The 26,126-nt window shown below is 37.9% G+C and overlaps 1 protein-coding gene across 8 annotated transcripts in view; it reads right to left on the reverse strand.

Moving 5' to 3' along the window:
- Nucleotides 1-26,126, reverse strand: part of KIF1B (kinesin family member 1B) — a 161,341-nt gene that overhangs the window by 103,693 nt on the left and 31,522 nt on the right. For 3 of the 8 annotated variants that reach the window (XM_006145355.3, XM_006145352.3, XM_027770641.1), the window contains exons 4-12: nt 22,598-22,663; nt 16,295-16,473; nt 15,598-15,709; nt 12,326-12,403; nt 11,562-11,627; nt 10,885-10,902; nt 5,663-5,738; nt 4,852-4,930; nt 2,967-3,109 (exon numbers count right to left, since the gene is read on the reverse strand). In XM_006145355.3, the coding sequence (XP_006145417.1) occupies nt 2,967-3,109; nt 4,852-4,930; nt 5,663-5,738; nt 10,885-10,902; nt 11,562-11,627; nt 12,326-12,403; nt 15,598-15,709; nt 16,295-16,473; nt 22,598-22,663 (817 nt within the window). Of the gene's footprint in view, nt 1-2,000; nt 2,043-2,966; nt 3,110-4,851; nt 4,931-5,662; nt 5,739-10,884; nt 10,903-11,561; nt 11,628-12,325; nt 12,404-15,597; nt 15,710-16,294; nt 16,474-22,597; nt 22,664-26,126 lie in introns of all 8 variants that reach the window. The other 5 variants (XM_006145348.3, XM_006145354.3, XM_006145353.3 and 2 more) reach the window with 3 other exon arrangements.

The raw sequence follows: 26,126 nt of genomic DNA on the forward strand, positions 1-26,126 counted from the left end.
TACTGGTCCCTCACTTACTAAGGTCTTTAATAGGACTGTAAACCCCACTTTTAAACTTAGTTTTTACCAAAAAATTCATAAAACCCAAAATTCACTAATTTGCTCTTTGTACTTTCTTTCGTGGGGCAATCTTAACAAACTGATACCAGAGGAAAACTATATATATTGGTGCATTCTAATTTTAAAATTAGCTCATTTTTAAATTTGAGAAAATGTATACTGTTTAAAATTCATATAAAAACTAAGTCGGTTTTCCTTAAAGAATATAGTCTGAGTCACTACAAATAGTTGGAAAACTATTATTAGCTCTGTCTGTGTCTATTATCGCTATTATTTTATCAAGGCCAGTCCTTAAAGCCCCTTAAAGCCAGTGGTTGCTTCAAGACAGTTTGAAAACCACCATCTGTAAATATAGAACACAGGAAAACAAGCAATGAGGCATGTTTTAAAAGAGGGACAGGAATTGGAGCAAAAAATAGCTACCATTGCAGCAAGGTAGAAAAGACCAGGATGGAAGGAGTTTAGAAGGTCCAATGGACACATGCAAGCCCTATTTGAATTAAGGGAAGTAGATTAAAAATGGAAACTGAGAAGTAGTCAGGGCTGCTTTCCTTCATGGACACAGAATTAAAACTTAGTCATGCATGGTTTTTCAGGAAATGCCACAGCTGCTCAGAAAAGAGGTAGGCAACAAGCTGGTAGTAGCAGCAACACCTTCAGCACAAGAGCAAGAACACGAAGGCATCTTTTCCACACCAGTATCGTTCAGCTTTGGAAATCTCAGACAGAGCTGTTCTAGTCCAACAGTCATTTCTGTGCTAAGTCATTCTAACGCTTCAAATGCCTAACCTCATCACAACAGCCTGGGCTAGATTTGATTTCTCCTGTGCATCTCCTCTATCTGCCAGGACTACTTTACTACAGGAATTAACAAACAAATCAATGAGAATATAAAAATTAATCCCCAAAACAAGGTTCTTCATTTAAGATAATAATTCTTTGATGAATTATCTTAAAAAGGTAAAGAAATTATTTCCTCACCAACTTAATGACATACATGGAGAATGAGGTACAGTCCTTTATAAAATTCCTTCATTGAGCACATATTTTAGACACTTAGGTTTTTTTTTTTTTTAATTTAACTTGTAATTTATGAAAAGAGAAAAAAAAAGTTTAATCTTCAAGTAAGCTGAGGCCCAAGATATGGAGAAAACCAACTTAGCACAAACACAGGGGAGTACTAACCCAACATTTAGAGTTCAACCCCAGATAGTTTGTCTGACAGGAAATGGTTCCTTTTAATTACACATGTTAAGCCTTAGATTTACAAACCTAATTAAAAAGGACTTTCCTATTAAATAATCAGACTCCAAAGGGAGCAAGTCAAAAGGCATACGTGCACCGAGCGCGCACACACCCACGCTCCACACCAAAGACACACGCGTGCACAACACACACCCCCCCCACACACACAAAAGTAGTAATAAAAAAATGATTAAAAAAAAATAAAAAAGGCTCTGAGCTACCCTACCCAACCTGACTACATAAAACCACAGGCTCTCAAGCAAACAAACCCCTCCAGGCTTCTGGTAAGATGGGCATAATGAAACTTCTTCATTGTCATTGACAGTACTGAAATAGGTAATACACTCACAGTGCTAGAACAGCACCTGGCACATTATAAACACTCAATAAATGTTATGCTATCATCTATGATTTAGGATTTAATTTAATCATATAGGGGGAAAAACTGAAGAATAGAAGAAGCAAGAGATTCCCGAGCCTCTCAACTTCACTGAAGCCACAAACTGAAATGCAGCAAAAATTGCATTGCTAAACAGAGACAGGCAAAAACAAAATCATTTCTTATTCTAGAGTGTGCTCTGTCTGGGATTTCCCTGTTAGGATCGCTGGCATGCAAAGCTCATTTTAAGGCTGATCCAGCAGAGGCAGATTAGCAAGTCAGAGTACTGGAAATAACCAATACATGAAATACACACATTTGCCTCCACTTCCAGAGTAATCATCGATCAATGGATCAACTGAAGGTAAGCAGGAAGGAAAACACAAGAAGGGTCAAAGTTCAGGCTCAGCAGTGACAGAGAGGGAACAGATCATATTTGGCATTTAGGAAGATAAAGAAATTAACACTCAGAATATATGATCATTTTTACAAACTGTATTCATCTAAACTCAGGCTCCAATCAGAACTAAACTACAAGAGGCCTTGAAAATATTATTAGGATTTCAAGGAAATATCAACTTTATACTTAAAAAAGAAAATTAGGCTTTATTAAACAAATCATATTCTACCACATTCCATTCTATATGAATAACCTATTTTTTTCACATACAAGAATTTCTGATCAGACATATAAAAAAATCACTGAGATTTTAAAAATCTACATTTTAAGACAACATTGTAAAACAATACTCTCTTGAAATCTAATTTTTTAATTTGATAGGAATTGGACTTTCCTCCATAGGGAATAAGGGGTCATTCAACCATTTTACAGGAGGGGAAGCCAGAAGTAGTGAATTTAATCTAGAACTAGATTTGAATGGTGGGTTTCTTACTACCACACACTAACACAGAGACTCCTACTAAACAAAAATAAAAACTATCCATAACATTTTAATTTAGTGACTAAGTTCTCACCTAGGATAAGTTTAATATTCCAAATAAACTTTAGTGCTAATCTAAAATGAAATTCTAACAAAATACAAATAGCGACTTATTCATGTTTTGAAAACTAATTTCATGAGTTCAAATGGATATCATGTTACATACTAAGGGAATCCTAAGATCATTTTCACTACTTATTTTTTTTAAAGAAAAAAAAAAGGCAGAAAACCATTTTCACTACCACGAAGCTTCATCAAGTTACTTAAATCTAAGTTTATTTTAATATAAGAACCCTGAAGAGAAAAGGATTAGATCTCGTGTAGATCCTTAATTCACTTACTATCAATAATGTCTCCCAGGCCCTGAGCTCGAAGGAGGTCCTTCAGCCGTGTCACCTCTTCCTTTAATTCACGAACCAGTTTGGCATTGGGGTCCTCATTAATAACAGCATTGCATTTAATTTGTTTTGCACGATCTGCATATCTAGAACCAAAAAGAAAATTAATTCTTGTCAGATGATATACTCGTAAGTAACATACCACCGTTTCTAAATCAAACATTTACACATTTTATGAGTCTTTTTTCTCTTTTTTTTTTTTTTGAGAGGTTTTTGCAATAGGGCGTGTGCGCTTGCCAGAAAGACAGAGAGAGACAGAGAGAAAGAAAGTGAGAAATCACCCCCCAGGGGGGATGGCCACGCCACAATCCCTTCTCCTTCATTCTGCTCTCGGGATCTTGGGCACGCATACACACACGCCCGGCGTGAGTTTAAGCCACCAGGTCCAGGACTCGAACTGCGATTGACTACATGGGAGTCCAGTGACATAGCCATTACACCAACTGCTGGTCCCATGAGTCTTAATAATAGTATGTTTGCATAAATTTTCACAGTACCTTTACAGAAATGAGTAAAAGGTTCAGATGAATTTAAATGATTAACCCAAGATCACGATGAAAATATATATCAGAGAAGTCTCAAATACCAATCTGTCAGACTATTCTGTGTTCTTTCATTATACTAAGTATCTTTAATAGGAGAAGGCTGGAGTTTCAGATTAAAGTAATGGAATATATATATATATATTTTTTTATATATATATAATATAAATTATATATCTTACCACTAAACATCTGTTAATAATGTTTTTAATGCTACATGTACTCATAATTGTATTACTTTTCACATCTTGAACATTTCTATAATGACCAACACAACAGAAAGGGCTGTTTCTTTTTATAGAAATAATTATAAGAAAATTTCACTATCCATTGAAAATCTCCAAAATCAACTGCGATTGACTACATGGGAGTCCAGTGACATAGCCATTACACCAACTGCTGGTCCCATGAGTCTTAATAATAGTATGTTTGCATAAATTTTCACAGTACCTTTACAGAAATGAGTAAAAGGTTCAGATGAATTTAAATGATTAACCCAAGATCACGATGAAAATATATATCAGAGAAGTCTCAAATACCAATCTGTCAGACTATTCTGTGTTCTTTCATTATACTAAGTATCTTTAATAGGAGAAGGCTGGAGTTTCAGATTAAAGTAATGGAATATATATATATATATTTTTTTATATATATATAATATAAATTATATATCTTAATACTAAACATCTGTTAATAATGTTTTTAATGCTACATGTACTCATAATTGTATTACTTTTCACATCTTGAACATTTCTATAATGACCAACACAACAGAAAGGGCTGTTTCTTTTTATAGAAATAATTATAAGAAAATTTCACTATCCATTGAAAATCTCCAAAATCTCACATGAGCAATTATATAAATTATATATCTTAATACTAAACATCTGTTAATAATGTTTTTAATGCTACATGTACTCATAATTGTATTACTTTTCACATCTTGAACATTTCTATAATGACCAACACAACAGAAAGGGCTGTTTCTTTTTATAGAAATAATTATAAGAAAATTTCACTATCCATTGAAAATCTCCAAAATCTCACATGAGCAATTTTAACATCCTGCCTATGAAAAAGTTCCTGCACTTCCCAATGAAGCTGAAATCATAACAGATAAATTTTACTATAATAAAAATATTTTTTCTATGATTTCCCTTTAATGAGAGGAAGGAATATTATTCACATAAATGACAACCCACAAAGCATGAGAAATTCTATAGTATGACAAAATGACTTCTGATGGCAATGTGGTTTATTTATCTACTGAGATTAAATGAGAGTACCTCAGAGTACTCAAAGTTTCATCATAGTTAATATCTGCCGGGCTCAGAGCAGCAACCATTGCAGTCCGAGAATTGCCACCTAAAAAAGATAAATCATAAATATTTCAAATCATTCTCATTTTCTACAGAACTTCATTGAATCTGTCAGATCTGATGGCACAACCTCAGATCCTAAGATTAATCACAAGTCAACAAATTTCTTAATATCCTCATGCCAGGCACTGTTAAACTCTAGTGTCTAGATCTACTGGGGACAATCCCTGTCTTCCACATTCTTGAGCCCACTCAAGTAAAAATCTCAACCGCTCCACCAAAATGGTCCTTAGCAATGTAAAAGTCATTAGTGATGGAGCTAAACCCAAGCTGAGTCTAATCTCAGCCTCCTCTATCAGCAACATCTGACACAACGGGTCAGTCCTTCTTTCTGGATAAGATGGAGTAGTGAATGAAGGGCAGCAAACTGAAGGTCCCCAAACATTAGCAGTCAGGGGGTTGGCAACATCTGATTATGCAATCTAGAATGGGCAGGGGCTTTTGAGAGACAGTCAAAGGAGCAATAGTTTGAAGCAGGTGTGGGGAGTCAGGAAGATCACTACTCCATAGTTCATGCCACGAAGTAAATGAAATATGGGAGAACACCCATAGATTTAAAATTGAGCAAATCTAATCTGCTGAATCAAGAGTAAAACCAGAAAAAGATATAGAGCACTTGAGTTAGTAATCTGAATGGGTATATTATTCTTCTCCAAAACAGACATGGGGCAATTAACAAATAATCAGCAAACTGCTTCAAGATGCTTAGCATACCTACCTAGATTTTCTCGAAGGAGCCAAGTAAGTACAGAATCCCTATAAGGAATAAAATCAGTTTTCTTCTTCTTTTTACTCTGTTAAAGACAAGGAAATGGCCATACCATTGTTAGGGGGGAAAGGTGCATGAAAGGCAAACCAGTCTATAATTCCTAAATTAATAAAATCCCAGTAGCACCCCAACACTATTGAATCTCATCACTATTTCAGTTCTTCATAATACCCAAAGCTCATGCAATACCTTTTTTTACATTTTATTTTGAAAATGTGTAATATACACAAGTCAAGAGAGTATTATAAATGAGTAACCATATACTCATCATCAGCTTTAACTATTACCAATATTTTGCCAATCATCTTTCAATTATTCCCGAAACACTTTTGTACACTGTATTGGAGTAAGTTGTATTCATCATGTTCATTTACCCCTACAACACTCAGTAGATAGACATTTTCTTACACCAGGTACAATGACCAAGTTCAGGAAATATGACATCAAGACTACAATCTAATATTCTGTCCATATTATGTCTTCTATAGCTGTTAGTGTTTAAAACCAAATCCAACATTTCACCTAAAAATACTTTGGGTACATAATGAACTCAAAAAAAAAAAAAAGACTGTTATCACATCTTACAAAATTAACAATTTCTTCACATTGTCTAATATCTAGTCCTCAAACAGTAATTTTTATTTTTGTATGAATCCTGTGCATTACCAGTCAGATGTATTGATTTTATTTGGCCAACCACCAATCAAGTGGGTTGTGGTATATCTAATAATTATTGTAAAGTAATACATGTTTGTTTGTTTTTTCAGAGAGAAAATCATGCCAAAAATAAATTCAACCAGTAGAATGAAGACAAAATTAAAAGGTCTAAAAAAATGACGTGATTTGCTAATTGAGAGATCTGTAAGGAGTACAAAATGAGTTCTGTGTACATAAGAAGGGTCTTCTTCTTCTTCTTTTTTTGGGAGAGGTTTTTGCTATAGGGTGCGTGCACTCGCCAGAAAGAGATAAAGAGATAGAAAGTGAGAAATCACCCCCCAGGGGATTGGCCACGCCACAATCCCTTCTCCTCCATTGTCCTCTAGGGATCCTGGGCATGCATGCACATGTGCCTGGCGTGAGTTTAAGCCACTGGGTCCGGGACTCAAACCGTGGTTGGCTACATGGGAGTTCAGCGACATAGCCATTACGCCAACTGCTGGTCCCAGGAGGGTCTTCTTGTAATACTTTTTCATGATCCTTTTCATCACCACAGCATAAACCAAAATGGTCCAATGAAAAGGCAGTGCTAAAAATGAAGGAAATTATATTCCCCAAAAGTAAAAATTAATGCAAACACTTTGCAGAAGATAGCTACTCAAATATCAGCTGGCTGACAGTGTGTGATCCTCTATGAAGCTACTAACAGGAAAAGTCAGAGTTCACTGAAAAACATTGCCCCAGTAATTGGCAGTTATATAGTCCATTCCTGGAATAATTTGACATTAAACTGAGGGAGAACTACTTTTTGAAAAAGCACAGGTAGGGTCCAGAAGTTGGCATAATGGCTATGTCACTGGACTCCCATGTAGTCAACTGTAGTTTGAGTCCCGGACCTGGCGGCTTAAACTCACACTGGGCGTGTGTGCATGCATGCCCAAGATCCCGAGAAGAGAATGGAGGAGAAGGGATAGCAGTGTGGCCATCATCCCGGGGGGGGGGTGATTTCTCACTTTTTTGTCTCTCTGTTTCTCTCTTCCTGGTGAGCACAAAAACCTCTCTTAAAAAAAAAAAACCACAAGTATTTAGAAAATAAAGCACCAGTGGCTGACCTCCAGTTTGTTGAGAAAAAGAGGGAGTAGATAAGTAGCATTTAAATTCCACCTCTCATCAAAAATATTCATGCCGGGGCCAAAAGATGATGTGGTGGTTACATTGCCGGACTCCCACATGGCCAAATGAGTTTCAAATCCTGGACCCAGTGGCTTGAAAATCACACTGGGTGCATGTACCCAAGATCTCAGGAGGAGAATAGAGAAGGGAGTGCAGTGTGGCCATCCCCTTGGGGGGGGTAATTTTTCACTTTCCCACTCACCGTCTCGGTGTCTGTTCAGCGAGTACATGTACTCTATGGCAAAAACCTCTTAAAAAAAAAAACAAAAAAAACAGGGCCGGGGACCAGCAGGTCAGCGTGGTGGTCAAGGGTGCTAGACTCCCACATGTCCAGCCGTGGTTCGAGTCCCAGACCAGGCGGCTTGCTTTCTCACTTTCTCTCTCTCTCTGTCCTCCTTTGGTCAAATTAAAAATAAATAAAATTAGGGACCAGCAGTTAGCATAATGACTATGTCGCTGGACTCCCACATAGTAGACCACGGTTCACGTCCCGGACCCGGTGGCTTAAAACTCACGCCTGAGCGGAGAATGGAGGAGAAGGGATTGCGGTGTGGCCATCCCCCCTGGGAGGTGATTTCTCCCTTTCTATCTCTCTGTCTCTCTCTGTCTGTCTGGTGAGCACACGCGCCCTATAGCAAAAACCTCTAAAAAAAAAAAATTAATTAAAAAATAAATAAAATTGAGTAAAATAATTTTTTAAAAAATTCATTCCATCCCATCCCACTACACAGATGTATATTCTACCAAATAGAAAGTCATTTCCAATAGCAGGTTCAATTTTAAGTTTCAGATTTCTAGGGAGTATTAAGTCTTCAGGTTATTCACAGATTAGTGGGACAAAATTTCATGCCCCTACAAAATCCTTGAGGTCTAAGATCTGTTAAATCTTTCATAGTTTCCAAACATACCTAGACACCCCGCTTTGCTCACTGTTAGTACTGCAAAATGCTGTTAAGATGTAGAGTATGCCAGTTTCACTGTCCACAAACAGTATTTATAAAATAAACAATGTCAGTTTGACAAAATGTTCTTATTTTCATTCTTTGTCAGTTAGATACTAAATTAAGAAGAAAAAGCTAAATAAAGAGGTATAAATAGAATTTCAATCCATTCCATTTGAAAATGCCTCAGAATTTTAGCTGTTTCTTATATAATTTGCTCTCTAATTAATCCCATCTATTTTCACATTCATAAAAACTTTAAAAATACATGCTTCACAGTTACTTGGATAAAAAGCTTTACTTAGATCATTAACCTCTCTATAAAGAAATATTGTTAAGTTTAGATGATAATAAGCCTGTTTCTCTCCCCAGTGGAAATAACAATACATACTCATTTACTCAATATTATGCCTACTACATAAAAACTAAAGTCTATTGTAGGTCTATGATAGTTACACATGCAAAGTACTAAGCTGGTTTTTATAGAACTGATTATAAACATCATTTGCAATTATTATGTATTGTTAAGTATTAATAAATATTTTATAAACTTTTCCTTAGTTGACATGGACAGTAACAGATAAGCAAATGGACAGGACAAGTTAGAGTGATCACTAAGTTTTACCAATCTTTATGGTTCTGGGACCCAAATCACATATTGGCGGAATGTTCACATATATAGTATCAAAGAGCAGACAAAAGTTGTGAGTCTAAGGCACCCTTTTCTGACAAGCAAAGAAAAAAAGAAAAAAGAGCCTTACTTCTTACTGCTATTTTTGTAGAAGTGTAGAAAATAACCAATCTATATATTGAAAATATGTTATATTTCAGGCAGGCTCTGTGGCACAGTGGTTAGGCATTGTGCAGAGGAAGCCAGGTCCCACATGGTCAATCAGAGTTTGATTCCTGGCCCCATCAGCTTAAAAAACATGCCAGGTACATATATGTATGTCCAGGATCCTAATGGGACGGAGAACTGAAATAAAAAGGATTGCAGTATGAACAGGGCCTGATGGGAGGAGTGTTTTCTCTTTTTCCCTCTCTGTCTCTCTCTCATGTATGTATATTTGTTCCCTGGACTAAAAATAATAATAATAATTAATTAAATTAAATAAGATATTTCTGTACAAATACTGCCCCATCCCAATTTTACTTGTGTGATTCATGACAAATTATTAAGTGCTCTAAATTTTATTTATGTAAGAGTACTAAGACATTTTAACAGTACTCAGATATAAATACAAGCGAAAATTCAGTATTTGAGTTAAAAAAAATGAATCCAAATACTATGTTCTGTAGAAAAAAATGTTTTTACCTCTCCAAGAACAAAAAACTTTTTTTTTTCCCTGAAGAGTGCATGTTCACACAAGAGAGAGACAAAGACATAGAGCAAGAGAGAAAGTGACAAAGCACCCCCGTGAGGCTGGTTACACCCAATCCCTTGTCCTCCAACCCCTCATCCTCCTTTTCTCTTCTCAAGATTTCAGGTGTGTGAGTATGCTTGTGCACACCCACAAACTGACATGTTTCTGAAGCCACGGGATCAGAATTCAAACTGCATAGCCAGCCATGTGGGATCCAGCTACCACACCACCAGCTGGTCCCAATACATTTTTTAATGTTTTAAATAATCCATGACCTTTCATGGTAGGAAGCAAGTAAGATAATACAAAGAGGTTTAAGAAATGCAGTGTAGGACCAGCCAGGTGGCATGATGGTTAGGGCAGCTGGATCCCACATGGCCAGCTACACGATTTGAGTCCCAGACCCGGCGGTTTATGAAACACTCTAGGCACATGCACAACACTGCTCAAAATCCTGAGAGGAGAATGGAGGAGAAGGGACTGTGGTGTCATCATTGCCCCCTAGGGGGTGCTTTTCCTTCTCTCTGTCTCTCTCTGTCTCTCTCTCTCTCTCTCTCTCTCGGGAGTGTATACGCCCTATAGCAAATTGCAGGGAAAGAAATGAAAATAAATAAATAAAACATAGTAAGCATTAATAATCAAGATGCCAGCTATGTTGTAGAATGGTACCCTTACAAATTTAATTTATTGCCCTTTTGTGTGGTTTACAGGCCTGTCAAGAGACAATGCTACAGGTCAGTAGAGAAAACACTGAAAAAGCTTCCTCAAATTTCTCTCTTGTTCCTTTATTCTTAATTCCTCTCCAAAGCACGTCATGTTCTCTAAATTAATTTTGGTGTTAAGTCTCATGAGTCATGGTCATCCTCATAGCCATTGGTCACCCTTATAGCCATTCAAAATTCCAGAGCTAGAAAACAGATGACAAAACATTTTTTAAAGGCTCAATTCCTATTGAGGCCTCCAAACATCCTGCTGAGGATTTAAAACCACTACAGTTGATTCTACAGCTAGTTCAGGTCTACCATCTCCATCATACCTTGCTGGTGCAGTTATCCTACAGATGAAAGCATTTTAAAAAGAAAAGAAGAACACAGGATAAGCCTCCAAATAGAAAATATTCTGTTTAAATTTTAGTCATAAGTTATGATTTCTCACAGACAAGCAAGAAGGCATTCAATTCTTTTTAGCAATTTATATGAGAAATAAAACTCAATTAAAACACACAATGACTAATACATATTTCCTCAGCCTCTAACCTAAATAATGCATCCCCTTATTCAAAAACTATTTCAGCTGTAATGTTCCATAAGGAATACAAAAGAATGAAACTATTTTTAAAAAGCCAAACTGTTCAAACCCTGAAGAAATACTACATTCTACTTAGAAAAGATTATACGAGAAAAGAATATACAACAAATATACTTGGTTTTTGTGAGATATGAAATAAGGCTCAAAAAATGAGTCAAACCTTAGATGTTCACGCTAGCTGTTATAGATCTAATATTTACTTTCATTCTTCTTCTTCTCTTTTACCTTCAGTACAAAGTCAAGCTGGGTTATACACCTAGTAGCTTATTGGTAAAACTCTAAAAGGAGAAGGCTAGCTTATATAAAAGGTGGAAAAAATGACAGCCTTCATAAACAATCAAAAAATATCACCAAATATATTTACTGAGCAGAAAAATTTCCCCTTACAATGAAATATAAACTTACCACCTCTGCCAAGGCTGAAATGACTTTGCCCAATGTTGTGAGAGATTTATTAATATTTGCTCCTTCCTACAATAAATATCAAACAAGAAGGAATTATGATAAAAAATTTCTGCTACCTCACTACCACACACAACATAAAAAACAATTGGCTATAATGCTAGCATATTTATTCCTTTATGACAAGTTCTAAACGCCTCCTTTAGTTCTCAATCTTTCTCTTCACTTGAGCATATGCTGGTACCAATGCCTGAGTCTCAAAGTATGTTCAAGATGTCTGTGCTCCAACACCTCACAGACACAGTCTTCTTCCCACAACTTGTCTACTTGAAATTTCTGCTCTTGTTAAGCAGTTCTCTCTCCCAATGCATGCCCATTCTGACATCTGGCTCTTGTATAGTCTATTCCCATCACTCTCTCCTCTGTCTAGTCAAGTTCTGCCTGCTCCTCAGAGTGCAATTCAACTCTCACCTGGACCATGAAGTCCTCCATAACCATTCTGTTACATAACTTATCCTTTCACTGAAATATGAGGAGTTGGACATTTTTTTTTTCCTGTAAAGGGCCAGGTTTTGTGGGCCTTATTTTCTCTGTCCACTGTAGTGTAAAAGTAGTCATAGGCAATACATAATAGATGGAGCTATATCTCAATAAATTTTTTTATAAAAACAGGGCACTAGTGGGGTGGATCTGGCCTGTAGACACAGTCTGCTAACCCATGATACAGAACCTTTATTGGCCTGACATTTATTTGGTAAAATAAATACCTTTAATCGAGTCCCTTTGGCACCTGTTGAATCAGCTCGTTCACTTCCCGCAAGATCCACCAGGCTGATTTTACTGACCTGGTAAAGAAAAATAACATGGGCCATGAAAAAATAAATAGTAAACATTCAGGGGCAGAAAATTTATGAAAAGGCCAAAGTATGGTGAAGATTAAAAACACCAGAATTCTTAAGTATGGCATAAGAAGATAAAGGCAACATAGACCATAGTTTAAAGAACATGTATAGAATTCACAGCAATTATCTTGTTCAAAAGAAGTGACTTTAGGATAAGCATGGCATACCACTCAATATGTTATAAAAATATTAAAAAGTTATAAACTCAAGAAGCTGTCGCCTAGCCACAGAGGTGCAGGCAGTGGGGTGTCACTGTCCCATACTGGAGCTAAGTGAAAGGCCAAGGTTCGGATCCTGGGTCAATCTGAACAAGTCGGAGTGCCAAGGTGTACCCGTGATCCTGCTGGCTGGGGTGTCCCTTCACTCAGGAAATAAATAAAATGAAGCTCTGGGGTCAGCTTTGTGGCACAGAGGTACGCAATTGGACCCACATGGGCAAGTCTTTGTTGTGCGTCCTGGGCCTGGATGCATGCTCACATGCCCATGATCTGCACTGGCTTAGGAGAGGGCAGATCATGGCATGAGTTCCTTGTTGGGTATGTCTCTCTCTGGTGGAAGAAATACATTTATTGGGACCAGTAGTTGGCATAATGGCTATGTCGCTGGACTCCCATATAGTCAACTGCGGTTCGAGTCCCAGATCTGGTGGCTTAAACTCACACCGGGAGCATGTGCATGCGTGCCCAAGATCCCAAGAGGAGAATGGAGGAGAAGGGATTGCAACATGGCCATGCCCCTGGGAAGTGATTTCTCACCTTTTGTCTCTCTGTCTCTCCGGTGAGCACATATGCCTTATAGCAAAAACCTCTCCAAGAAATCAATAAATAAATGTATTAACTTAAAAAAATTGAAAATGAAGCTTTGAGCAACTGGAACACTCACATACTGCTGGTGGGAATATAGTACTATCTGTGGGAAACAGTTTAGAAGTTTCTAAATTAAATACACATTACATAAAGCTCAATAATCCTGCTCCTAGATATTTATCAAGAGGAACAAAAACAAATTTATCCAGACCACACAAAGCTGTACACAAATGTTCACAGTAGCTTTATCCATAATAATGAAAAAAACCTGAGAGGATTTAAATGTCCATCAATAGGTGACAAACAGTGGTATATGTACACAATGGAATACTGATCAGCAATGAAAAGGAATGAACTATTGATATATATAATATAGATTAATCTCAAGATCATTAGGCTAAGTTGAAGAAATCAGGAAAAAAAAGTAGTGCCTCTGAGGGGATGTCAAAAACTTCATGGCAAACGGAATTAAAATTATGAGTTTATTGGGACCAGCAGTTAGCGTAATGGCTATGTCACTGGACTCCCACGTAGTTGACCGCGGTTTGAGTCCCGGACCCGGTAGCTTAAACTCACGCTGGGCACGTGTGCCCAAGATCCCGAGAGGAGAATGGAGAAGGGATTGCGGCATGGCCACCCCCCTGGGGGGTGATTTCTCGCTTTCTGTCTCTCTGTGTCTGTCTGTCTGGCGAGCGCATGCGCCCTATAGCAAACACCACTCAAAAAAAAAAAAAGTATGAGTTTATTTTGGTCCAAAATTTTTTTTAAATTAATGCACAGTTTTTTCATGATATGCATTTTTCATAAACTTTTTGAAGTCCCCACATACCACATATGTGATTCCATTTATATAAAATTCTAAAAAATACAAAATTATATGCAAGAAACAAAGCAGATTAAGAATTCCCTGGGACAGAGGTACATGAAAGGATAGAGATAGATTACAAAGAGGCATAAGGCAACTTTTTGGAGTAACAGAAATTCTCATTATCCAGACTATGGTACTGGTTTCACAGGTGAGACTGCTATAGATGGGGAAATAGAGAAACAAGATTAAATACCTTGCCTAAGGTAACACAGCTAAAAAGTGACAGAACCAGGGTTCAAAGCAAACATTCTAATTCTAAAGTCTACAATATTTAACCACTACAGAAAATGAGAAATTAACAAGCCAAAGTATTTGAAAAACATCAGAAATGTTTTGTAGATACTTATTTTTTTAGGAATAAGATAGGTCTATGTGCCACAATAACATTATCATTAAAAAAAATAAAAAAAATAAAAACACAGAATATAGATAATTAAAAGGTTCTAATCAAGAATTTTCAGGAGCAGCAGATGGCATAATGGTTACATCGCTGGACTTCCAAGTAGACTGTGGTTTGAGTCCCAGACCTGGCAGCTTAAAACTCACACCAGGTACATGTGCATGCGTGCCCAATGGAGGACAAAGGATCGTGGTATGGCCATCCCTCGGGGAGTGATTTCTCGTTTTCTGTCTCTCTGGTAAGTGTACAGACCCAAAAGCAAAAATCTCTCTCCTAAAAAAAAATTTTTTTTTTCTCCCTCTGGAATTATTTAGCTGTTTTACACAGAGTAGTTTTGAGACCCAGAGTCCTGGGGTTGTTTCCTTCTTTTGAATTGCCAGAGGGTGCATGTGCTTACCAGAAAGAGACAGAAAGAGAGGGAGAGACAGAAAGCACTCCCCAATGGGGCATGGTCATACCATAATCCTTCTGTTTCTCCATCCTGCTGAGATGTGAGGCACATATACATGTGCCTGGCATGTTTCTCAATCTGCCAGGGCCAGGATTTGGGATCTGGCTCCTTTCATCACTGTGCTGCATGACCAGCCAGGATGTTTTCTTCTTAAGTCTATTTTCTTTTTCAATTTCTTTTTAATTGCCAGACGTGCATGTACTTGCCAGACACAGAAAGAAGTAAGAAGAAACAAAAATCACCCCTCAATGGTTAACAGTCCTTTTTCCTCCATTTCTCCATCCTACCAGGATTTTGGACATGCATATACGTGCATCCAGCATGTTTTTCAAACTACTGGAGCCAGGACTGAAACCGTGATCAGCCATGTGGCATGTAGCGACTTATTGCTCCAACCACTGAACTATGGGGCTGGCCCTTAATTCTATTTTCTATCTTGCAATTTCATTTAAGAACCCATGCTGACAGCTGATGTAAGATGCAAGAAAAATGATAAGCAGAGGCTATAAAACACTCTCTATTAAGAGCAAAATGCAGAGGGTGGTACCAAAAGGGTCTTCTTAAAATCTTCATTTTTCACAACTTAAGCCCAGAGACTGAAGTTTTTCTTACCTTCTCAGTAGAAAGGTTGGTCTCAGTATCATGTTTCTTCTGGGTGAAAACAATGGTGAACACAGCGTGGGAACGGCTACTTGTTTCATTCATATTGGTAGCTGCCACTGTCCTAAATAAACATAAACGTGACCATGTGACAATGGAATTCTTAGATGACAGTAATAATGGACAGCAGGCCCCATGTTATAAGCATAACAATTACAAGCAATAGCCTTAAACTTATTCACAGATTGGAAGATTGTCACTTACACAACTGCTCTCCATACTGCCTTATTTGTGAGCCCATCAAGTTGCCCTCCAGCACTCAAAGCAATCCCGTCAGAATCATTTTTCATACTCCAGCTATCCCTTTAGAAATCACTGAAGCATTTAATCTGTATTCTTTCTTAGGTGCTCCAGAATCAATTACTACCATAGCCATATACAGACATGATGACTAACGTTTTAACATGACTTGATCAAAGTCAAAGAGTAAAACTTAACCAAAGTTCTAATGTGTTTCACCAATGCACTGTGTGATAAGAAGAAAAATCATCTGCTGACACCTCACCTCTTCAGCACAGACAAAAGATTAGAGGGCTCCACAGTCAAAGCTGCTTTCCTAGCCATAAATGTGGCCTCAAACCCTTAACCAGCAACAAAGGGCCTCAAAATATGCCAAATACCTCAGTCATCAGTCTATTTCCTACCATACCTGGCTTTGTTCCCAGCATCCATGAGGTCGGCAATGTCCGTGTAGGAAGTGACTGCCAATTTTGACAGATCTTCCACATAAGGTCCAAGAAGTGGGTGTTCACGCACACGCAAATTACCCTTGTTTTTTGGATTCAGCAAATCTCGTACCCTCTCACAGTAAATTTCCATGTAGCTCACCTAAGAACAAATTATTAAAGAGAATTAGAAAACTTGGAAAAAGAAATCACATAGTAAAAAGATTTTTTAAAACTTCAATATGTTTTATCAAATGTAAACTATTGTAATTAGGGTTTACAGTGAACTTAGAACTGTTCATAATATCACTAACGAGGGTGTATCTACTAATAAAGGTGAGGGATGATCAACGTGGAAGGTATATGGTGGCGGTACCTATGCAAGACTTATGGGCAAAGAAAAAGCCTCAGACACTGCACTGCATCAGTTCTTCTTGCCTCATCAAAGACTGGTCCTATCACTGCGATGAATACTCAGGGTTATTACTTTTTAACCTGAGGCAACAAAACATTTATCTCATCAAATCCCCTTCCTCCAATTCTATGTTCACCAAGTAACCAAGAGGATTCCAATATAGGTCTGTTCACAGAAAGAACAAACGCTAGTCTGAACTGTGGTAATAACTGGAAGGGTAATAACTATTCCTCATGGGAAAATAATAAAACAACATATTGGTTTCCTAACATCAGTTATATGAGCTTCAGTCTAGAGTCTGACTTTGAAGGACGGTTCTGTTCCTGATGTATCTAAAAATCAGACTTCTGAGCAAACAAGGCTCTCAACTGGGGTCCATTCACCACAGTGGGCCACACTGTACTGCTTCCCAGAACCTTCTGTATCATGGAGCTATTCAAACATACAACATAGCTCCTGCATTTTTCAACTTTAACTTCCCAGAGACACATTTCAGAGTATCTGAACTAGAACCTAATCTCCATTTCTATTGGCTTTCTCTTTCAGTCTCTAATCTGTGTCTTTATTCTGTATCTTAAATCAGTTTTAAAAATTTGAGAACACTGAAAGACAAAGTAATTGTTCCATGATGACAGTAAGTCAACAAGTATTATTTTCAGTAGCAAGCCATCATAGAAAATGAGATGGTACTTTAATCATTCTTGTGTACACACAAACCTAAATTCCACAAAGGTGTGAGCTGAAGGTTAACATGTTCTTATTCCTTGTTCTCTACTATGTGAACCTGTCTGAACCAACCATTACAGACCCCACCTGGCAAGTTCAAATTCACTGAACACCACAGTCTTCCAGGCACCATTGTAGGCAGTTGGCTAAATAAAATAAACAAAGATCCCTGGTCTGCTGAGTTTACAATTCTGGTAAGAAAGCTGGACAATAAACAACAAACATAAAAAAAAACCAGGAACCTTATAAAGTATGTTATAACATGAAGGGTCAGCCTGTGGCATGGTGGTTAAGGCAGCTGGATCCCACATGGCCTACTGTGTGATTTAAGTCCCAAATATGGAGGTTTGATGTGTGCATACCCAAAATTCCGGAAGGGAAAAATGGAACAGGGATTATTGTAACATAACCATTCTCCATGGAGAATGCTTTCTCGTGTGTTTTCTTTTCTTTCTCTCACCTCTCTTCCTCTCTCTCTACAGCAAATATATGTATTTTCTGGCAAACATTTAAAAAATATATATGATGAGGGGATCAGCAGTCAGCATAATGGCTATGTCACTGGACTCCCATGTAGTCAACCGCAGTTCGCGTCCCGGACCCGGTGGTTTAAAACTCACGCAGGGCGCGTGTGCATGCATGCCCAAGATCCTGAGAGGAGCATGGAGGAGAAGGGATTGCGGCGTGGCCATCCCCCCTGGGGGGGTGATTTCTCACTTTCTGTCTTTCTGTCTGTCTCTGTCTGGCGAGCGCACGCACCCTATAGCAAAAGCCTCTCCAAAAAAAAAAAAAATATATATATATATATATATATATAATGATGAGAATAATGGACAAAGAAATAGGACAGGGCAAGGGAGATTAGGAGTGCTGGGTAGAGGGTAAGCAGCAGCAACATTAAATAAGGCGATCTAAGCATGCCTCAATAAGATGGTGAGATCTGAGCAAAGACTTGAAGAAACTGGGATATCTAACTAAAAAGATATCCAGGGGAAGAAATTATAGGCAGAAGGAAAAGTAAATGAAAAGGCCCTGAGGTAGTGGTGCTCCTGGTATGTTCTAGAAATAGCAAAAAAGCCAATACAGTTAGAACAGAGTAAGTAGGGAGAGAGGAGGTCAGAGAGGGCCGACAGATACGACAAGGAACTATAGTATCAATTATGGATTGATGCTACACTCCAAATAAGCCTATGAACTGTGACTAATGTGAATGAAATGGTATCTTCCTTTATTACCTATAAGCTCAAAAATTCTACCACCCAGCTCAAAAAAGAATAAAGGGTAAGTTACAGGATGAGGTAACCTATTTTGGGCCAGCAGGAGGCATGCTGGCTGGGAAACAAGGCTCTCGCATGGCTGACCACAGTTCACCCCCAGGATCCAGCAACTTGAAGGTCACAAGACAGGCACAGGTGCATGCGTGCCCAAAATCTTGGGAAGGAGGGTGAAGAGAGGGGACTGCAGCATGGCCATCCCCTCAGGGAGTGGCTTATCACTTTCTCTCTCTGTTTCTCTCTAATGAGCACACATGCCCTATGGCAGAAGCCAAAGAAAAATTATAAATAATAATTTTGACACAACAGCACATCCTCCTTTAGTACGATAGTCACAAAGCGGAATTTTAAAAAAGAATTATTTATTTAATTGTATTTATTATTATTCAGTTTAACTAGAGAGAGAGCAAGAGAGGGGAGGGAGAATAAGAAAGCAAGTCACCAGGTCCAGGACTCAAACCCATGGTCAGCCAAGTGGGAGTCTGGTGGTCCAGCCACCAAACAACTTACCAGTCCAACAAGGCAGAATTCTTTAAAATTATATTTATAAAATTTTGTAGGCAAAGTAAGTGAATTAACTAGGAACTGTTTAAGTTCCACTGAAAAATCACAACACATACCAAAAAAACTAGGTTGTTTAAAACGCAGTTTAATTTCTCAGAACAAGTTCTTTAAAAGAACACTTTAATAATTTCAATTACTATGAAAATCAATATTGAAAGATGTGTGCATGTGAAGCACGCTCATAAAGTATATATATATATAAAAAGAACATTTATCAAATAAACTAATGTGTAAAAGTTAATCTGAAAGAACCGGGATGAACACTGGATGGAGAATAACTTCCCAAGTTAGCAATTATCAAGGGGGAAAATAAAAGATTTTATTATACATACATACATATATGTGTGCATATATAAATACGTATACACACGTATACAGACACACATATACTTACATCTTTTTTTTAGGCCAGGTACTTTATATTGTAATCTTCCTACCTCAAGCCTCTTGAGTAGGTGTGACTGCAGGTGTGTGCCACCATGACCAACTTTTAGGGTGGGCTGAGAATCAAGCCCAGGCCTCCCATACGGCCTCGACCTGCTGAGTAGCAGTGTCAATCAATACTACATGTACTGTGGACTATGGCCAGGCAAGATTTTATACACACACACACATGTGTGTATGTATATGTATACATATATGTATGTGTATACCCACACATATGAGTGTGATAAATGTATGTGTGTGTGTATATATATATATATATATATATATATTTTAAGATTAAGATTACTTATCTATTTAATTCCACTTATTATTATTATTATTATTCAATTTGACCAGACAGAAAGTGAGAAAGGGAAAGCGAGAAAGCAAGCTGCCAGGTCCAATATTCAAACCGTGGTTGGCCATGTGGGAAACCAATGCCCTCAACCACCATGTCACCTGAGGGCCCCTATATATATGTATACATTTTTTTTTAAGAGATTTTTGCAGGGCTGGCAGGTGTTGTGGTGGTTGGTGCACCCACATGGACTCCCACATGGCCAACTGTGGTCCAAATCCCGGACCTGGCAACTTGCTTTCTCACTTTCCCTCTCTCTCTCTCTCCCTCTCACTCTGACCCTCAATGGTCAAATTAAAAATAAATAAATAAAATTAAATAAAGAGAGAGAGAGAGATTTTTGCTATAGGACTTGCCAAAGAGACAGAGACAAGAGACCCAGAAAGTGAGATATCACCCATCAGGGGAGATGGCCATGCTGCAACTCCTTCTCCTCTCTCCTCTCAGTTTTTTGGGCATGCACGCATATGTACCTGGCATGAGTTTCAAGCCAATGGGTCCAGGACTCAAACCACAGTCAACTACAGGGGAGTCCAGCGAAATACTCATTACATCTGCTGGTGCCCAAGATTATACATATTTTAAAGATTGGGACCAGGTGTTGGCACAGCAGTAAAGCGTGATGTTCTGGGGCACTCTCACATGGGTAGATTCCCAGCTCAAGTCTGAAGGCCTCCCTAAGTAAAAGGGCACATGCAGGCCCATGACCCAGGGCTGGGTGAAAACTGGGAGTGTGTCTTGGCATCAGGAACTTAGAGCAGGTGCTGTCTGTCTCACTCATGGAATAAATGGATACGTAAAGAAATTTTTAAAAATCTAGGTTGCTAAAAATCATTATTAAGAATAATAAAAGGGAAAAAATTCATACAAATAAGGAAAATACTACAACCACAAAATGTAAATAGGCATATACATAATTTACAAGAAGCTCAACCACACTAATCATCAAAGAAATGCAAATTTAAAAGAGAAATTTTGCCATATAATTGGCAGAGATTAAAAAATGAAAACGCTAAATGTTGGCAAGGACACAATGGGTATTCATTCTCTGCTAGTGGGATTAAAACTGGTCACAGCCTTTCTTTCTGAAAGGTCATTTAACAATTCAAATGTATTAACAATCAAGATACACACAAAGGTAATAACAGAAAATATTAGGCCATTGGAAAAGTCATGATGTATTTGTCTAAGTTTTTTAATGCAAAAATGCATTATGACTTTCTTGATGATCCCGTAAATGCACAGACTTAGGACTAAAAATATCGTCGCAACTTGATATATTATAACCAAAACTTAAATGCCTAAAAAGACAAAACTGTGGGAATGGTTAAGTGATCTGTAGCACAGCCATAATTTAGAGCAATTTAACAGGACGGCCACTCCTCATTTAATGACTACCTGTTTAATGGCTGCTCAGACTTCCAGCTAGTTCTCCTACATATAGAATCCCTTTCTTCAGTATGTGTGAGGCTCAGGAATTCCCTTTCTCAGTCTTCATGTCATTCCCCCCAATCGGCTTGTATTCACTACATGAACCACTCACACTAATGCAAAACTACATATTTTGTGTATAATTTTGTACTTTACTGTGTACCCACAGTAGTATTAAGAATAAATAAAAACAATTACACCAGATTTCTATTATTGTGTTATGGTGTATCTTAATCGCTTTCTGGAATTCATCTAATGTATTTTTTATATGAATGGAATTACATTATTCTAATGTGGTGTCTTAAGATATCTATTTAAAAATGCATACTCTGGGTTAGCAGGTGGTATGAAGATTAAAGGAGCTGGATCTCACATGCCAGCGGTGTAGTTTGAGTCCCAGACCCAGCAGCTTGAAAATCACACTGGGTGCATATGCTTGTGTGTGTGTGTGTGTGTCTGTGTGTATTTATTTATTTATTTATTTAAAAAATCCCAAGGGGAAACTGGAGGAGGAGACTGTGGCATGGCCATCCTCCTGGTGGGTGATTTCTCACTCTCCCTCTCACTGTCTCTTTCTCTGGAAATTGCACACAACCCTATGGCAAAAGCTAAAATAATAATTCTTTTAAAAAAAGTCTGATGGTGCCATGGCACACCATAAGACATCCAACTTTTTTTTTCTTTTTGGAGAGGTTTTTGCTATAGGGTGCGTGCACTCGCCAGAAAGACAAAGAAAGAGAGACGAAAGTGAGAAATCACCCCCCAGGGCAGATGGCCACTCCGTAATCCCTTCTCTTCCATTCTTCTCTCGAGATCTTGGGCACGCACGCACGCACACGCGCCCAGCTTGAGTTTAAGCCACCAGGTCCAGGACTCAAACTGCTGTCAACCACATTGGAGTCCAGTGACATAGCCATTATGTCAACTGCTGGTCCCACAAGACAACCAACTTTAAATTCCTAACTTACCATACCAATTTGTTTAACCACATAGTCATAGGAACTGACCTCAGTCACTAAGTGAGGAACAGTGCCATAATGTTTCAGGGAATGGAGCACAGAGGCCTCTGGTTTCAACCCACAGCTATACTCACCTCTACAGAGTAAGACATTTCTTCATTACAGTTGTCATTAATTTTCTCAAATAGTTCTTCACATAACTAGGGAAGAAAAATAAGAGAGACATGAATGGCATGAATCAGAGAAGTATTAAGTTATCCTTGAGTAATAAGTAAATTAGTGAGATCTCCTTTGTTTGTCTCAAAAAATAAGAATGTCATAAATGTCAAGGTATAATTGATGTTTTAAATTAAATAAAAGGAAAACTTTGTATACATAACCTTCTCAGACCAACCTTTTCTTCCTCAACAAAAGTACCTCAATGTTTTTTCCTTAGAGAAAGAATGGGAAATGTATCTTACAGAGGAGTTATGTTATCAACACAATTAATTTATGTGAATTCAACTCTTCATTCTATACTAGAGTAACTGTGGCCATACTACCAGTATTACTGTAGCAGTAAAACTACTATTAAACAGTATTTTGTATACATATATTACTCATGGTACATAAAATTTACCAGCATGGCCCAGCTTCTGCAGCATAGCACTAATGCAAGTGACCTCCAATGTCAGAAGCCATAGGTTTAGATCCTCAAACAACTTGAAAAACATGTAGCATATACACAGGCACTCAACATCCTGAGGTGCTGGAGGGCTGGAGAAGCAGGACTATGATATGACAAGATTTGTGAATAGTGTTTTTATTTCTCTCTCTTTTCTTCTCACATGCATGTGCTATCATAAAAATTTTACTATCGTTTATCATGTTACTGTATACATTATAAATTTACACACGTGTATAGAGAGAATTTATACTACTGAGAGAGGTAAATAAAGGTATTTGGGGGCTGGCTCTATGGCCTGGTGATTAAGGCAACTGGAGCCCACGTGGCCAACTCTGTGATTCAAGTTCCAGACCCAGTAGCTTGAGAAACATGCTGCAAACAGGTTTATGAATGCCAAAAATCCCAGAAGGGGAGAGAAAAGGAGGAGATGGGATTGTGGCACGATTATTCCCCATCAGGGGTGTTTTCTCCTCTCCTTCTGTTTCTCTTTTGTCAAGTACACGCCAGTAGATGGCATAATGGTTATGCCATATGGTTATGGAACCATTACTATTAGAATTCCAATAATAATGGACTCCCATGTAGTTGACCGCAATTCGAGCCCCGGACCAGCAGCTTGAAACTCATGCCAGGCACATGTGCATTCATGCCCAAAATCCCAAGAAGAGAATGGAGGAGAAGGGATTGCTGCATGGCCATCCCCACTAGGGGGTGATTTCTCACTTTCTCTCTCTCTATCTCTGTCTCTCCAGTGAGCACACACACCCTATAGCAAAAATCACTCTCCAAAAATTAATAAATAAAAAGGTAAAATTTTCCTTTTACAGCTGTCTTAAAACTCCCAAACTTGGACCAGAAGTTGGCATAATGGCTGTCGCTTAACTCCCAGGTAGTCGACCGCGGTTCGAATCCTGGACCCGGTGGCTTAAACTCACGCCGGGCGCATGTGCGTGCGTGCCCAAGATCCCAAGAGGAGAATGGAGAAGGTATTGCAGCATGGCCATCCCCCCTGTGGGGTGATTTCTCGCTTTCTATCTCTCTGTCTCTGTCTTTCTGGCAAGTGCACGTGCCCTATAGCGAAAACCTCTCAAAAATAAACAAACAAAAAAAACCTCCCAAACTTATATGAGATGGTGCTCTGTTCCTAAAAGAAAACAATAATGTTTCTAGATCAGGAAAACTGTCAAGATCATCCTCCCTATGCCTTGAATTTCTTATTTAAAATGTGATATTTTAATATATGTAATGAATTAAAGTCTTCATTTGCTATGTCATTAGTACTAAGGCAATCAAATACTAAGATGACAATAACAGTGTACACTTTGAAAAATGAACAACATGCTCATGATGCTCTAAAAGTCTAAATAGTATTTAAAACTTATTATAAATGGTAGTTTCTAAATAATACTCATCTTTTTAAGAAATCCATGCTTTTGTATTAAGACAAAACACTCAAAAATCCTACCAAACAAGAGGTATGTACATACATACATAAGTTTACAAGAACTCCAATAATAAACGAATTAACATTGAAGGGAGAGGAAGGAGAAACTAAGTATGGTAATGAAATAAGACAAATGTGACTATTTAGCATAACTTGCTATGATCTACAATTATTTTATCACAAAAGTACTGCACCATGGTGAAAGCAAAGACTCCAGAACGACTCTGCCTGCCTCTGACTTGAGCAAGTGATACTCGCTCTGTGCCTACTTCTCATCTGTGAAATGGAGATCACAAGGAACTTATTAGGGTCATATGAACAGGATCAGAGGAGTGAATATTATAAAGCATGTGGACCTGTGCTTTGCACATAATAAGTATTATGTAGTATCTTCTCCAACTAGTATAGTAAGTTTTGTTATCACTATGTACAAAGAACAATTCCCAATTACATGTCTTAATATACACACATATTTTTAGGGGAAAAAAATGTATGTTAGTATGTTATTTTTTTTTCTGAAAATGTCCTAATCTTTATTATTAAGCATTTTAATTATATAGCTGAATTTAAAATTACAGTTCAATAATTCATTAGTAAAAGGAGCTACCTTATATATTTTATTCTCATAATATGGATATGCTCTATAATAGGTTTACAAAAAAAAGCAAACTATAGTATTACTATTAATAAAATAAAATTCCTTCTAAATACCTTAACAAAACTTTTCTCCATTCCTAAGCAATAAAAAGATCAAAAGAAATAATACTAATTATTCTTAAAAAAAATAAAGGACTGCTCAAAGTTTAAAGTGATAGTATTAAATTAGTAAGATAAAATGGATGTATCGCTGAATAAAGTCACGAGAACAAAAAAATGGCCCATCCATGGTGGTGGACAGCTAATGCCACTACTTGAGAGGCTAGAGGCCACATGGAAGGCCCAGGTTCAGTTCTCAGACCAATCTGAAAATGTATCAAGCATGACTGGGTATAGCTGTGATCCTGGCTGGCTGGGACTCTGGAGTGGGAGGATTGTGACACAGAGAATCTGTTTAAAAAAAAAAAAAGAAAAGAAAGAGAAAAAAACAAAAACGGCTGGTAGGTGGCGTGGTAGTTAAGGGCGCTGGACTCCACATGGCCAACTGCAGTTCAAGTTCTGGACCTGGCACCTTGCTTTCTCACTTTCTCTCTCTCTCTCTGTCCCTCTCTGGTCAAATTAAAATAAATAAATAAATACAATAAATAAAGTTAAATAATGCTTTAAAAAAAATACCTATCTAGGGGCCAGCAAGTGGCAAAGTGACTGAGGAGCTGGACTCCCACAGGGCCAACTGCAATTTGAGTCCTGGACAAGAGTCCTGGACAGGGCCTTAAAACTCATGCTGGATACATATGAATGCCTGCCCAAAATCCTGAGAGGAAAATGGAGAATGGATTGCCTGTGGCCATCCCCCTGGGAGGTTTGACTTCTTGTTTTCTGTGTCTCCGGCAAGTACATGCACCCTATAGCAAAAACAAACAAAAACACAAAAGACAAAAAAAATGCCTATCTC

The sequence above is a fragment of the Tupaia chinensis genome, unplaced genomic scaffold, assembly GCF_000334495.1.
Source record: "Tupaia chinensis unplaced genomic scaffold, TupChi_1.0 Scaffold000146_1, whole genome shotgun sequence".
NCBI lineage: Eukaryota > Metazoa > Chordata > Mammalia > Scandentia > Tupaiidae > Tupaia > Tupaia belangeri.